Source organism: Bufo gargarizans, chromosome 1 (assembly GCF_014858855.1).
Source record: "Bufo gargarizans isolate SCDJY-AF-19 chromosome 1, ASM1485885v1, whole genome shotgun sequence".
Classification (NCBI taxonomy): domain Eukaryota; kingdom Metazoa; phylum Chordata; class Amphibia; order Anura; family Bufonidae; genus Bufo; species Bufo gargarizans.
This window is the reverse complement of record NC_058080.1, coordinates 743,220,647-743,237,652: the sequence shown is the minus strand read 5'-3', so window position 1 is coordinate 743,237,652 and position 17,006 is coordinate 743,220,647. Positions and strand designations below refer to the sequence as shown.

At 44.3% G+C, this 17,006-nt stretch overlaps 1 protein-coding gene across 1 annotated transcript; it reads right to left on the bottom strand.

Moving 5' to 3' along the window:
- Positions 1-2,521: 2,521 nt before the first annotated feature.
- LOC122924985 (gastrula zinc finger protein XlCGF17.1-like) lies at positions 2,522-7,484 on the bottom strand. The gene is made up of 2 exons (XM_044276533.1): positions 7,428-7,484; positions 2,522-3,526 (listed from the first exon to the last, which is right to left on the bottom strand). The coding sequence occupies exon 2, from the start codon at positions 3,492-3,494 to the stop codon at positions 2,547-2,549; it is 948 nt and encodes a 315-aa protein (XP_044132468.1). The 5' UTR covers positions 3,495-3,526; positions 7,428-7,484; the 3' UTR covers positions 2,522-2,546.
- Positions 7,485-17,006: the final 9,522 nt, after the last annotated feature.

Below are 17,006 nucleotides of genomic sequence, written 5' to 3'. Positions count from 1 at the left end.
ACGTATAAAGAAAAGGGGGACAGATATTAACAAAAGCCAAAATACACAATCATCCAGAGAGTTTCCCATAGAGAAAAACAAACCTCCCCTGCTTATCGATAGAGGATGCCTCGCAGACAAAATCAATCCCCCTATGAATCAAAACTGTAAGGCCCTCATGCACACGAATGTGTTTTCAGTCCGTTTCTGTTCTGTTTTTCGGAACCATTCATTTCAATGGGTCCAGGTCCACCAAAAAAAAAAACTGAAGGTACTCTGTGTGCAATCCGTTTCCGTATTTCCGTTCCGCAAAAAAATAGAACATGTTCTATTATTGTCCGCATTACGGAGAAGGATAGGACTGTTCTATTAGGGGCCAGCTGATCTGTTCTGCAAAATACATACAGTTGTGTGCATGAGGCCTAACACCTCTGGAGTAGCTAGTAAAGGTAGAGTGCTAAGTCTGCGCAGCCCATCCCCTACCGAGTCGCAAAACAGACTCCTCAGTAGCACTGAGTCTCAACCAAGCAAACAATCTCTGGTAGATGTCTCTGGGCCTGGTCAAAAACCGCCTGTCTTTTAATCTTATCCCCAAGACCTCGCAGAATACAGGTGAAATTTCGAACTGCCATCATACCAGCCAACAGATTCCCAGAATATAGATATATCCCAAATCCCCGCCCCCAACCCCACCATCTTAGGAGAGGCATCGCAACCCATCCCACAACCCTCTCCCACACTTCCTGATCTGCCACATCACTGCACATATCTCTCACCTAAGACCACCCTTCCCCCTCTCCTACCGCCATCTAAAGTAGAAAAAGGGAACAAGAAAAGAAAATGTGATCATGAAAAAACTGCTTAAATATTATTCCGATCCAGCCAGTCTATAGAAGAGTCCGAGGTATCAAAAAAATGAGTTTCACCATTGAATATTATTCGCAGTTAGCTGGATAGAGAAATGAATATTTAATGTACTTTTCCTGTAAACGTTTTTTAGCCGCCATAAAACTGCGTCTCTTTTCCTGGACATTTTTAGAGAAATCCGGAAAGAAAAGCAATTTACTTCTATTATATACAATAGGAGGACACTTTCTTGCCCTTCTCAAAACCATATCTCTGTCTCGTGACGTCAGTATCTTCACCAAAAGTATCCATGGCTGCCTCCACCAGAAACAGAGGAGAAAATTGTTCCTTTCCAAACTTTTCCTGAATTAAGGTCTGTATCATTTCGGCAAGATTTTTTTCTTCAGAGCCTTCAGGTAGACCCAAGATTCTCAAATGACATCTCCTAGACCTGTCTTCCAGATCTACCGCCTTCTTTTTAAGAATGTTAACCTCCATTCTCAATGTGGAAATTTCAGCTTCATTCTCCAAAGCCCTCACTGTTTTTTCTATAGTTATGACTCTGTGCCAGATCTTTGTAACATCGTCCCTTATCAGGACCACATCTGTCTGAATTACCCCGAGCTGCGTTGAGATATTCTGTATTAAATCTCAATAATTTTTTTACCGCAGCCAGGATTTCTTTTAATGGGACAGGCTCCACAATAGATGAATCATTTAACTCTTCCCTCGTCACCTCTTCATTCTGAAGATCCTCCTCCATTACTTCGCCCACTTTGAATCCGGCATTTTTTTTACCATTTAGATCAGCCATCCCATTTTGTTCTACTCTTGTAATTACATTTGGGGTTTTAAAAAACTGGTCTACTTTTGCAGATTTTAGTGTTTTCTGAGATGAATGTTCCGCTGAACGTCTATTTTGCTTAGGGGCCATTTCCTTCCCCCTTTCTCTCTTTTTATATATTTTTTTACCTTTCCCCTTCCCTCTCTCCTCTCCCTTATTTTTCTCCAATTCAGTTATATTTCAGTCCTCCAAATGAGGTTAAGGAGCAATGGAGGAATAAAAAAATAAAAAAAAACTGACCAAAGGAAGAAAAAAAAAATAGTCTCAATATAAACCGTTCCTAATAGTTTTTCCATGCAAGTTGAGAAAATTCAGCAGCAGTTCATCTAGGTCAGTCCCAGTGCATATTTGATAGCAACATCAGAAGTATCACAAACAAAACGAGCTGTAGGCACTTATGAACATATATATATATACCTGATAAGCGGCAGAGGGGTCAGGGAGGCACATTCAAGGCTCATAGAATAGGTGGCTTATTCATGGAGGCAGGGGGTGGCTTATTCATAGAGCCAAGAGACAGAAAATAACATTAAGGCAGGGGGAGGCAGATAAAGGCAGAAGACAGACAGCCAGGCCTTCCGATCCCGTCAGGAGTGGAGGAGACGGAGAAAGCAAGCATAAGCCTGCAACCTCCCTATTCCAGGGAGCGCCGACTCAGAAGGAGAGCAACTCCATTAACCACAGACAGCACGTCGGCACCTCCAACATCCAGAGCGGCTCCGCTACATGCGGACGCCAAAGTTCAGCCTAGCAAGGTAGGAGGAGGGGGGGGGGGGAGCATGACATAGCCCCTCCCTACATCATCACATCACCTGTCAATTCTCTGATGATTTTTAAATCTTTATTTCCATGTAAAACATTTTTCACATACAGAACATCAAAATGGATTCTCCTCTGTGTGACTGCTCTGATGACTAAGTTTGGCTTTAGCAATAAAACATTTCCCATAATCTGACCATGAATACGGCTTCTCCCTTGAATGTAGTTTCTGATGTGTAACAAGATTTGATTTATTATTAAAACATTTCCCACAATCTGAACATGAATATGGTTTCTCGTCAGTGTGCCTTCTCAGATGATGATGACTAAGTTTGGCTTTAGTAATAAAACATTTCCCACATTCTGAACAGTAGTATGGCTTCTCCCCTGTGTGCAGTCTCTGATGTGCAACAAGATTTGATTTATCATTAAAACATTTCCCACATTCTGAACATGAATACGGTTTCTCTCCAGTGTGACTTCTCTCATGTCTAACAAGATCAGATTTTTGCGCAAAACTTTTTCCACATAGTGAACATGAATACAGCCTCTCTCCTGTATGAAATCTCTGGTGTTTAACAAGATGTGATTTCTGTGTAAAACATTTCCCACATTCTGGACATGAATATGGCTTTTCTCCTGTGTGAATTCTCTCATGTGTAACAAGATGTGATTTCCGTGTAAAACATTTCCCACATTCTGAACATGAATATGGTTTCTCTCCTGTGTGACATCTCTCGTGTACAATAAGATGTGCTTTTTCTCGAAAGCCTTTCCCACATTCTGAACAGGAGTTTAGCTTCTTTATTGTGTGAATTCCTTTGTGTATAGAAAGAACTGAGCCTTTTGTGGACTCTTTACCACAGTGAAATCTTTCACCCCCTTTCTGACCTGTACTTGTGGTAACAATCTGTGATTGGTCAGGAGAAGGTTTCTCTTGATCAGAGGGATTATATGATAGATCTGTATTGTGAGGTCTTGGATGTACAATAAGGGTAATGAGGTTTTCTCCTGAGGAGCGCTGCATGATATCTTCATCTTCTACTTTATGATCTAGTGATAACATGAAGTTTCCTTCAGAATTCTTACTGAGATTTCCTGTTAAGATAAAAATTGGAATTTGTGATTTTTTTTCCCAAACCATAAAGTACAGAAACGTATAACATTCCTATTAGGCTGGAAGTGGATCCCGCAGGAAGGAGAGGAATAAGACACTCATGTTGGATCCAGTTATGTCTGGCTTAAAAAACAGCATCAAAAATGGCATGTGGGATTTCAGCCTTAGGGTCCATTCACACATCCGTGTGTGTTTTCTGGACCCACGGATCCGCAAAACACGGACAGCGGCAATGTGCGTTCCGCATTTTGCGGACCACACATTGTCGGCACTAAGAGAATAGGCCTATTCTTGTCAGGACATCACAGAAACGGCAAAGAAAAAAGTTTAGACTTACTCTGCATTACATGCAGTGATTGAGCACACAACAGTCGGGAAGGAGGAGCTGCATTTACATGTATCAATCACCTCCACAGTATAGGGATGAGTGATGGCTGCTGCTCATTAGTGGAGGTGAAGCTCTGAATTTACATGTATCGATCACCTCCACAGTAAGAGGACGAGAGATGGCTGCTGTGATCGCTCATATCCATACAGAATCGCAGCAGAGCGCTGTTCACACAGTACAACCTGCTGCCTCTTGACTGAGGTGTCTGCAACAACATTTCCCCTGAGGTACGAGCACTCTGATCCTTCATTGGGTGATCTGTGGCACCTGCACATGGGCCGAATATCTGGAACGAGTGTTTGTATGTTTATATATAATGTTATAATTGTCGTGAGTAACAAGTTGTGTAAATCTGCCCTTAGACACAAACCATACCGCTAATTCAGGGCCTTACAGGGACAGCAGTTACGCTGCCACATACAGTCACCTATCTCTCCCGCCTCCTCATACTCATTCGGCTAAACAAGCCTCTGTATGCTACAGGCAGCGCGGGGAAATGTGCCTCCCACCGATGCTCCTGTGAGCTCTGCGGCCTTCTCCCTGCTCACCAAGCACAGCGCCGTACATTGTATAGTGGTCGTGCTTGGTATCGCGCTCAGCTCCATTCACTTCTATGAGCTGCTCTTAGGCCACGTGACCGATGAACATGACTTCCCCGGCCTAGGGTAAGCAGACAGAAGGCTGTGGCACTCATAGAAGCTTCCTGTCCTCTCAAACAGCTGATTGGCCGGGGTCCCAGGAGTCGGCCCCCCACCGATCAGATACTGATCACCTATCCAGAGGATCTGTTATCAGTTACAAGTGTCATAAAAACACCTTTATTAAGTGTACAAACCTGACCTGACAGTGAATGGTTCCTGTGTCACAGTCCCCGTATTTTGTAATGGACTCCAATTGTGCATTAGTTTTTTTATTTGCTGTTTTTTGTTTTGCCTCACTCACCATTACATCGCAGAGTGCAATTGTGTTTTTAGCTGCAAATTTTTGGGGGGGAAAGTTAAAAAAATTCCATTTATCAGAAACTGGTACCAGTCTTTCCACCCAACATAATTTCATGAGTCACAGATTCCATGTATTGTAGTGGACTCTGTCCACCGATACCGAGTGACTTCACAATGAAATATCTGGTAAATGACGAAGAGACTGGCAATGGGCAGAGTAATAGAAAACCAAACACTCGCTCCACTTAACCCGCAAGGGAGAATGTGAGTGTAGTCCAAGCAGCAGCACAGCCGGCACCAGCCGTTGGCCCAGTAGTGTCACAACCAGACAGCTGAGAAGCTCTGACAGAAGCCTTTCAGAACCTCCTCCTTGAGTTTTCTTTATTGTGGTATTCAGTTCCTCATCTCGTTAGCCTCTCTCAGCTGTCATGTAGTTGGACTGATTGCATCCCTTTAAATTCCGCCCCATAATGCATTACTGGGCGGCTTATACTTCTTCCTGGAGTGTGTGTGCATGCGGATCCTATTTCCCAGTCTGCTACTAAGTTAAGTGCTGTACATTTATCTATTATTTTCTGTTTGCTGGATCCCAGGTGACCCTGACTCCCTCCGTGTCTGGTGTAGGGAGCCGGTGGTCGTGTCCCCTCACTATTGTAGGGTGTTCAGGTGTTATATAGTCGAGGTACGTGGATATGCAACTATCCACCTTTGGGATTTTTGCATAGGCTGAGCAGCCAGGGAAAGTGCCAGGTCTTGTGCAGGGGTCTCCCTCTTGGTTCCTTAGCTTTGGATCCAGTGAGTCATATATGCATGTTGCTTTGTCTTGTTTCCTGTACACCGTCCGTGACAAGTAGTAGCAGGCCATGGTTCTCCCGCTCTTCCAGTAGGCAACAGACAGTGGCTTACGTAGAGAAGTAAGGGCCCCATAGCAAGGATCAAACAAGGTCCCCCACACAGGACAGAAGGGTTTCTGCCCAATCCCTTTTCAATGACCCATGGCCCATTTTTCCACTGCCTCATTTACTAAAAGCTGTTCCTTTGGAGGGTAGAGTCCTGACCAAGTTTTTACCTCCAGTGGAAGCGAGATAATCCCAACTAAGTCTGGGCCCCCTCTTGCCCTGGGCCCCATAGCAGTCGCATGGCCTGACGCTATGGTAGTTACACCCCTGGCAACAGACTATTATTGTGGAGGAAGCAGAGATTGTGGACTGGATGGTTGACTCATCATCTCAGTCACAGCAGGATGTTGTTGATGTTACCTCTGATCAAGCCAGGATTCAGCGCATTTCTCCTGCTCCTCCTTGTGGCCTCACAATTACATCATATCTATAATCACCCCCCTCTCCTTGTGGGGCACCAGAGACACAACCTCGGGTGTTATGGAAGATCTTCAAGATAGTCTTCCTGTTGATGAGTTGTGTGAGAACAGTCAGCATTTAGACTGCCTAGAGGAGGTTCAGGTGGATGCAGAGGATCTGATGACCGAGATGCATAGGTGTGTTGGTGGTGGTGACAAGGGCACTGATAGCTCTGGTGGTTGTGGCACTTGGAACAAGTACAGAGGTGGGAATCATGAGTGCGTGCAAGGAGCCGATGACATCACAGTATGAAAAACGTGGCGATGATGATGATAATTGTGTGGAAAGAAAATTTTGACTAGAACCTTCAGAATCACAGGTGCATATCCATGAAGCAAACATAATTACAAAAAACTAAATGGCTGCACACCGTTATATATACAAACAATAGAGCTAAGAAATGGGGGTCATTCTAGATAAAAGTGGCACAATACCGACTATAAATGAGTAATGGAAGCTCTTAGCGCACATACGTGTCGGGCCCATCTACCAGGCGTCAAGGTGGCTTCCGCAGATGGGCCTGACATGTATGTGCGCTAAGAGCTTCCATTACTCATTTATAGTCGGTATTGTACCACTTTTATCTAGAATGACCCCCATTTCTTAGCTCTATTGTTTGTATATATAACGGTGTGCAGCCATTTTGTTTTTTGATAATAATTGTGTGTCAGACAGGACCTGGGGCAGGGTGATGATGAGGTGTGATGACATAGGAGGAGGGTGGGGCAGCAATAATGAACGGAGTCAGTGGACAGCCAAAACATAAAGAAATGAACGCTAGAGGCCAATCTGCAAATATTGTGGTCAGCTCGGGAGCAGGTGATGCCGCTGCTGTTGGTGAAGGCTCAAAAGCTGTCAGACCTAGTGCAAGCATGTATGGTGGTGGCTCTGTGTGGGTACCTCCCTTGTAGGAATTTTTCTCCACATTTTCTGCCAAAAAACATTGTACAAGCTCTGTAGGTAAAATAAATTAGCTGTGGCTGTTCAACCACAAATGTAGGAACTACGGCTCTCCGTCAGCCAGAATGAGAGAAGAATCTGATCAGAAATCACCGTCAGCTTGAATAAGTGTAACCCTTCCTGATGGGATGAGGACATCTCCGATCAAAGAGCAGCCGGAGATCAGATTCTCCTTCTGCCCTGAAGGCACCAAGGACAGAATCTGAAGTCACTTCCTCCATTCATGATTCCTTACCTGTGGTGACATCTCCTGGAGCGTCCTCCTCCACCTCACTCTTACACGGGGGATCGCCCATCATCCGCTCTTCTTCATCCTCCAGTTTAATATCAGTCACATCTTCCCCCTGATTTGTCATCTGTAACAATTCAGTACAATACAGCAGACAGGTGGGAAATCTAACAGATCCACAGAAGAGACCCCCACAATCTATGACCCCTCTATGACCGCAGGACCCCCCTATATAGATGTGTATAGGGCTCAGCTCCATCTACCTGAGGGTTCTCTGGGACCTTCGCCTCTGGACAGTCCTGGGAATACAGAGGACGGGGACATCTCTCTGGTGGATTTCTCCTCCTGGATCCATCTGTGGAGACACAAGCACCAGTGACTGAACACATGGCCTCCATTACATGTCACTGCACACACGTGTATACACTGCACATGGCGGCTCTTACCTTGTGATATAAGAGGCTGGTGCTCCTCCATTACATGTCACTGCACACACGTGTACACACTGCACATGACGGCTCTTACCTTGTGATATAAGAGGCTGGTGCTCCTCCATTACATGTCACTGCACACACGTGTATACACTGCACATGACGGCTCTTACCCTGTGATATAAGAGGCTGGTGCTCCTCCATTACATGTCACTGCACACACGTGTATACACTGCACATGACGGCTCTTACCTTGTGATATAAGAGGCTGGTGCTTCTCCATTACATGTCACTGCACACATGTATACACTGCACATGACGGCTCTTACCTTGTGATATAGAGGCTGGAGCTCCTCCATTACATGTCACTGCACACACGTGTATACACTACACATGACGGGTCCAACCTTGTGATATAAGAGGCTGGTGCTCCTCCATTACATGTCACTGCACACACGTGTATACACTGCACATGACGGCTCTTACCCTGTGATATAAGAGGCTGGTGCTCCTCCATTACATGTCACTGCACACACGTGTATACACTACACATGACGGGTCCAACCTTGTGATATAAGAGGCTGGTGCTCCTCCATTACATGTCACTGCACACACGTGTATACACTGCACATGACGGCTCTTACCCTGTGATATAAGAGGCTGGTGCTCCTCCATTACATGTCACTGTACACACGTGTATACACTGCACATGATGGGTCTTACCTTGTGATATAAGAGGCTGGTGCTCCTCCATTACATGTCACTGCACACACGTGTATACACTGCACATGACGGCTCTTACCCTGTGATATAAGAGGCTGGTGCTCCTCCATTACATGTCACTGCACACACGTGTATACACTGCACATGACGGCTCTTACCCTGTGATATAAGAGGCTGGTGCTCCTCCATTACATGTCACTGCACACACGTGTATACACTGCACATGACGGCTCTTACCCTGTGATATAAGAGGCTGGTGCTCCTCCATTACATGTCACTGTACACACGTGTATACACTGCACATGATGGGTCTTACCTTGTGATATAAGAGGCTGGTGCTCCTCCATTACATGTCACTGCACACACGTGTATACACTGCACATGACGGCTCTTACCCCGTGATATAAGAGGCTGGTGCTCCTCCATTACATGTCACTGCACACACGTGTATACACTGCACATGACGGCTCTTACCTTGTGATATAAGAGGCTGGTGCTCCTCCATTACATGTCACTGTATACACTGCACATGACAGCTCTTACCTTGTGATATAAGAGGCTGGTGCTCCTCCATTACATGTCACTGCACACACGTGTACACACTGCACATGACGGCTCTTACCCTGTGATATAAGAGGCTGGTGCTCCTCCATTACATGTCATTGCACACACGTGTATACACTGCACATGACGGCTATTACCTTGTGATATAAAGGGCTGGTGCTCCTCCATTACATGTCACTGCACACACGTGTATACACTGCACATGACGGCTCTTACCTTGTGATATAGGAGGCTGGTGCTCCTCCATTACATGTCATTGCACACACGTGTATACACTGCACATGACGGCTATTACCTTGTGATATAAAAGGGCTGGTGCTCCTCCATTACATGTCACTGCACACACGTGTATACACTGCACATGACGGCTCTTACCCTGTGATATAAGAGGCTGGTGCTCCTCCATTACATGTCACTGCACACACGTGTATACACTGCACATGACGGCTCTTACCTTGTGATATAGGAGGCTGGTGCTCCTCCATTACATGTCACTGCACACACGTGTATACACTGCACATGACAGCTCTTACCTTGTGATATAAGAGGCTGGTGCTCCTCCATTACATGTCACTGCACACACATGTATACACTGCACATGACGGCTCTTACCTTGTGATATAAGAGGCTGGTGCTCCTCCATCATGGCCTCCTTGTACAGGTCCTTGTGTCCTTCTATATACTCCCACTCCTCCATGGAGAAATAGACAGTGACGTCCTGACACCTTATAGGAACCTGACAACACAATGACACCGTCATCACCCAGACCCCTCCAGTGCTGTTACTGGAGAATTTCCCAGCATTCCCAGCAGTGTCACCTCTCCAGTCAGCAGCTCCATCATCTTGTGGGTGAGTTCTAGGATCTTCTGCTCATGTATCAGGGGGTGAGGGGAGGCTCTGTGATGGGGGGAGGGGTCCTGCTCCGCCCTCCTGACTCCTGGAGATGGATGATGGGAGTCACACAGTCCCCCGATGTCTTCTTCACTATTGTGTACTCCTGTGGATGGAGAGAGACACTTAGGGAATAAACCCTTCAGGGGCCATGTGCTCTCCTCCGGCCCTCTCCTCCTGGTACAACGTGCCTACTTACCTCCTCATGGCTCCTACAACATGACTATTGGTCACTGGTCACATGACACATCACTCACCATATTGGGGGCTGATCTTCAGGTTCTCCATCACTTGGAAGGTCTGGAGGCCGTTCTCCAGGACCCTGGACTCTTCCTATCACTTCCTATGATGGATTCTCCTTCCCGATGTCTGACTTGTTACAGAATACAATACAGAGGAGAGAAATCTAGAAAAGTTTACCTCTCCGCTCAGCAGGGAGATGATCTCCAAGGTGAGGTCTAATATTCTTCTGCTGATCTCCTTCCTGTCCATCCTTGGTGGTCATTCAGGAGAAGAGGAGAGAACTGGAGGAGCTGGAGGCTTCTAGTACTGCAGGCGCCTTTATGAGAAGAGGAGAGGAAATCATCCAGGGGACAAGACCAGATGTCACCTCCAGAACCGCACTTCCTGAGCCTGGAGGGGCCCTGCTTCTCAGAGCCCCCACCACATGGATTCCAGGGGCCCCAACATGGAGATCTCTGGTGGCTCCACAGGAGATAAATGTCTGATAGATGCAGGTCCCACCTCTGGGCTGTGCTCAGCTGTGTCCAGAGCTCCTAGAGAAGAGACTGGAGAGAGCTGAGCTCAGGCCGGGCCCCGCTCCATTCATTCTCCTCCTGGAGGCAGGGGCCCCTCACCAGGACAGTCAGGGGCCAGCGAATGATGACAACCCCCACTATCCTCACTACTCCTCCCCCATCATACTAAGCTGAGGAGCGGAGAAGGATTCCTTGTGTGTAATGGAGGAGAATCTCCAGAGGTGACATGTCTGAGCTCTCCACCACACTGTCTCCTCACAGCTCATCTTACCTGCAGGCTGGAGGAATGGCTGATACCAGAGAGAACAAGAGCCCTGACTACCGACCAGGACCTGCCCAGTATCTGCTGCACTGCCAGAGCTGAAGGACCTGAGGTGACGTCACCGTCATGTGATCAGTGCAGGGGGCGGGGCTCAGCAGTGACTACCGACCAGGACCTGCCCAGTATCTGCTGCACTGCCAGAGCTGAAAGACCTAGGGGTGACGTCACCGTCATGTGATCAGTGCAGGAGGCGGGGCTCAGCAGTGGGGAGAGGAGGTGGTAAAGGACCTGGGGTGATGTCACTGTCATGTGATCAGTGCAGGGGGCGGGGCTCAGTAGTGGAGATGAGTAGAGGTGGGGAAGGACCTGTGGTGATGTCATGTGATCAGTGCAGGGGGCGGGGCACAAAAAAGGAGGGGGGAATATAGCTGTGATGACATCACTGTCAGGTTGTCAGAGGAGAAGAGCAAACGCGGTCGTGCCATAGCTGGAGATCTCGCCACAGGAGTCCGGACAGGTAAGTTTGTGACAGATGTCTTCTGTAATGTAGACGTTCTCTTTCCTCATCTTCTCCATTCAGAGATCAGACCACAATGATAAACTCTCTCAGCCGTGTCTTGTCTCTGCAGAGTTTACCAAACAGACATCTTAGATTCCTCACTTTTTTTGCATCCTTCCCCTCCTGATGCCCCAACATTGCTGCTTCTACCCCCAGTACTATGCCCACTGTGCTCCCCATGCAACAAATACTATACTGCAGAAGTAACAGTGCCTCTCACCCCCATAGTACTAGTGCTCCCATACTGCCCCTACAGTACCCCTATTAGCAACCTCATTAGTAATGCCCTCATAGTGTGGTAAATAATAATGCACCCACAGTACACCTAATATTCATTATGCCCCTAGTAGGAATAAGGTCCCCTATAATGCCCCCAGCAGTAACAATGCGACTATAGAACCCCCATAGAGCTCCCAGTAGTAATATGGCCCCTCTATGGAGCCCACAGTAGTAATAAGGCTCCCTACAGTCCCTCCAGCTGTAATAATGTCCTTTTAATAGCAAATACAGGTGCACTCTGCGGTCTCACTAAACCCTCAAACTGATTTTAAAATTGAGAGATTAGTCAACATGTCCTACTGTGTAGAACATGTCTAAGCCCGGGCACCGCGACAAGGTTTCTCAAGTAGCCCGGGACCTAACACTCACCTACCTGAGCCGTATGGGCGATACCAGGAACCGGTGGGCGAATTACAGGAGCATGAGGCCGACTCCCAGACAACTTACCAGTTACCTCCAGCATGTAACCATGCTAGCAATGGGAGGAGGGAGGAGTTTGCGAGTCCCACTCAAGACTGTCTGATATGGCCCAGGCCTCACAGGTGCACCTAAATGTAGCCTGTAGATGGAAAACAGGCGCATTTAAATTGGAGTTTATACACCTCCAGGAATCTATATATACACAAACTGCTCCTGTAATTTGCCCACTGGCTCCTGGTATTGCCCATACGGCTCAGGTAGGAGAGTGTTAGGTCCCGGGCTACTTGAGAAACCTTGGTGCGGTGCTCGGGCTCAGACATGTCCTCCACAGTAGGACATGTTGGCTAATCTCTCAATTTTATCATCAGTTTGAGGGTTTAGTGAGACCGCAGAGCGCACCTGTATTTGCTATTATGTTGTTATATTGATTATCACATCCACATAATTGCTATCTTGTGTAGGATGTCTATTGTGGTACTTGTGGTTCACTGCGGGCATCCTTCACTGTATGCATTTTGCTGGGGATAGCAACGGGCCACAAGTGCAGGATTTGCTCCCCTGTATATATATGCACGACTGCATGTGGGTCTGAGCACCTCCTGCTAATACCGCGCCATTCTGTTCAGTGTGTAAATAATGTCCCTTTGTAAGAAGCACTATTTATAACGGCCCCTCGGTATTATTAGTATATATAACGGCCCCTCGGTATTACTAGTATTTATAATGGCCCCTCTGTGTTATTAGTATATATAACGGCTCCTCTGTATTATTAGTATATATAACGGCCCCTCTGTATTATTAGTATATATAACGGCCCCTCTGTATTATTAGTATATATAACGGCCCCTCTGTATTATTAGTATATATAACGGCCCCTCTGTATTATTAGTATATATAACGGCCCCTCTGTATTATTAGTATATAACGGCCCCTCTGTATTATTAGTATATAACGGCCCCTCTGGATTATTAGTATATATAACGGCCCCTCTGTGTTATTAGTATATATAACGGCCCCTCTGTATTATTAGTGATATATAACGGCCCCTCTGTATTATTAGTATATATACGGCCCCTCTGTATTATTAGTATATATAACGGCCCCTCTGTATTATTAGTATATATAACGGCTCCTCTGTATTATTAGTATATATAACGGCCCCTCTGTATTATTAGTATATATAACGGCCCCGTATTATTAGTATATATAACGGCCCCTCTGTATTATTAGTATATATAACGGCCCCTCTGTATTATTAGTATATATAACGGCCCCTCTGTATTATTAGTAGTATTAACGGCCCCCTCTGTATTATTAGTATATATAACGGCCCCTCTGTATTATTAGTATATATAACGGCCCCTCTGTATTATTAGTATATATAACGGCCCCTCTGTATTATTAGTATATATAACGGCCCCCTCTGTATTATTAGTATATATAACGGCCCCTCTGTATTATTAGTATATATAACGGCCCCTCTGTATTATTAGTGTATATAACGGCCCCTCTGTATTATTAGTATATATAACGGCCCCTCTGTATTATTAGTATATATAACGGCCCCTCTGTATTATTAGTATATATAACGGCCCCTCTGTATTATTAGTATATATAACGTCCCCTCTGTATTATTAGTATATATAACGGCCCCTCTGTATTATTAGTATATATAACGGCCCCTCTGTATTATTAGTATATATAACGGCCCCTCTGTATTATTAGTATATATAACGGCCCCTCGGTATTATTAGTATATATAACGGCCCCTCGGTATTATTAGTATATATAACGGCCCCTCTGTATTATTAGTATATATAACGGCCCCTCTGTAGTATTAGTATATATAACGGCCCCTCTGTATTATTAGTATATTATAACGGCCCCTCTGTATTATTAGTAATATATAACGGCCCCTCTGTATTATTAGTATTATAACGGCCCCTCTGTATTATTAGTATATATAACGGCCCCTCTGTATTATTAGTATATATAACGGCCCCTCTGTATTATTAGTATATATAACGGCCCCTCTGTATTATTAGTATTATAACGGCCCCTCTGTTATTAGTATATATAACGGCCCCTCTGTATTATTAGTATATAAACGGCCCCTCTGTATTATTAGTATATATAACGGCCCCTCTGTTATTAGTATATATAACGGCCCCTCTGTATTATTAGTATATATAACGGCCCCTCTGTATTATTAGTATATATAACGGCCCCTCTGTATTATTAGTATATAACGGCCCCTCTGTATTATTAGTATATATAACGGCCCCTCTGTATTATTAGTATATATAACGGCCCCTCTGTATTATTAGTATATAACGGCCCCTCTGTATTATTAGTATATAACGGCCCCTCTGTGTTATTAGTATATATAACGGCCCCTCTGTTTATTAGTATATATAACGGCCCCCTCTGTATTATTAGTATATATAACGGCCCCTCTGTATTATTAGTATATATAACGGCCCCTCTGTATTATTAGTATATATAACGGCCCCTCTGTATTATTAGTGTATATAACGGCCCCTCTGTATTATTAGTATATATAACCGGCCCCTCTGTATATTAGTATATATAACGGCCCCTCTGTATTATTAGTATATAACGGCCCCTCTGTATTATTAGTATATATAATAGTCCCCTCTGTATTATTAGTATATATAACGGCCCCTCTGTATTATTAGTGTATATAACGGCCCCTCTGTGTTATTAGTATATATAACGGCCCCTCGGTATTATTAGTATATATAACGGCCCCTCTGTATTATTAGTATATATAACGGCCCCTCTGTATTATTAGTATATATAACGGCCCCTCAGTATTATTAGTATATATAACGGCCCCTCTGTAGTATTAGTATTTATAACGGCCCCTCTGTATTATTAGTATATATAACGGCCCCTCTGTATTATTAGTATTTATAACGGCCCCTCTGTATTATTAGTGTATATAACGGCCCCTCTGTATTATTAGTATATATAACGGCCCCCTCTGTATTATTAGTATATATAACGGCCCCTCTGTGTTATTAGTATATATAACGGCCCCTCTGTGTTATTAGTATATATAACGGCCCCTCTGTGTTATTAGTATATATAATGGCCCCTCTGTGTTATTATTATATATAACGGCCCCTCTGTGTTATTAGTATATATAACGGCCCCTCTGTGTTATTAGTATATATAACGGCCCCCTCTGTTTATTAGTATATATAACGGCCCCTCTGTATTATTAGTATATATAACGGCCCCTCTGTGGTTGTTATATGTATGATATAGACGGCCCCTCTGTGTTATTAGTATATATAACGGCCCCCCTCTATATTAGTATATAGAACCGGCCCCCTCCTGTTATATTAGTATATATACGGCCCCCTCTGTATTATTAGTATATATAACGGCCCCCTCTGTGTTATTAGTATATATAACGGCCCCTCTGTATTATTAGTATATATAACGGCCCCTCTGTGTATTAGTATATATAACGGCCCCTCTGTATTATTAGTATATAACGGCCCCTCTGTATTATTAGTATATAACGGCCCCTCTGTATTATTAGTATATATAACGGCCCCTCTGTGTTATTAGTATATATAACGGCCCCTCTGTGTTATTAGTATATATAACGGCCCCTCTGTATTATAGTATATATAACGGCCCCCTCTGTATTATTAGTGTATATAACGGCCCCTCTGTTATTAGTGTATATAACGGCCCCTCTGTTATTAGTATATATAACGGCCCTCTGTTATTAGTATATATAACGGCCCCTCTGCGTTATTAGTATATATAACGGCCCCTCTGCGTTATTAGTATATATAACGGCCCCTCTGTGTATTAGTATATATAACGGCCCCTTGCGTATTAGTATATATAACGGCCCTCTGTTATTAGTATATATAACGGCCCCTCTGTGTTATTAGTATATATAACGGCCCCTCTGTGTTATTAGTATATATAACGGCCCCCTCTGTGTTATTAGTATATATAACGGCCCCTCTCGTTATAGTATATATAAACGGTCCCCTCTGCGTTATTAGTATATATAACGGCCCCTCTGTGTTATTAGTATATATAACGGCCCCTCTGTGTTATTAGTATATATAACGGCCCCTCTGTGTTATTAGTATATATAACGGGCCCCTCTGTATTATTAGTATATATAACGGCCCCCTCTGTATTATTATATATAAACGGCCCTCTGTATTATTAGTATATATAACGGCCCCCTCTGTATTATTAGTATATATAACGGCCCCTCTGTGTTATTAGTTATATATATACGGCCCCTCTGTGTTATTAGTATATATAACGGCCCTATGTGTTATTAAGTATTAAACGGCCCCTCTGTATTATTAGTATATATAACGGCCCCCTCTGTATTATTAGTATATATAACGGCCCCTCTGTATTATTAGTATATATAACGGCCCCTCTGTATTATTAGTAATATAACGGCCCCCTCTGTATTATTAGTATATATAACGGGCCCCTCTGTATATAACGGCCCCTCTGTATTATTAGTATATATAACGGCCCCTCTGTATATTAGTATATATTACCGTGCCTCCTCTGTATTATTAGTATATATAATAGTCCCCTCTGTATTATATTGAAGTATATATAACGGCCCCCCTCTGTCTTGATTAGTGTAATATAACGGCCCTCTGTGTTATTAGTTA

Excerpts from the sequence above, each read along its gene's own strand:
- LOC122924985 (XM_044276533.1), bottom strand. The coding sequence starts at position 3,494 with ATGTTATCACTAGATCATAAAGTAGAAGATGAAGATATCATGCAGCGC.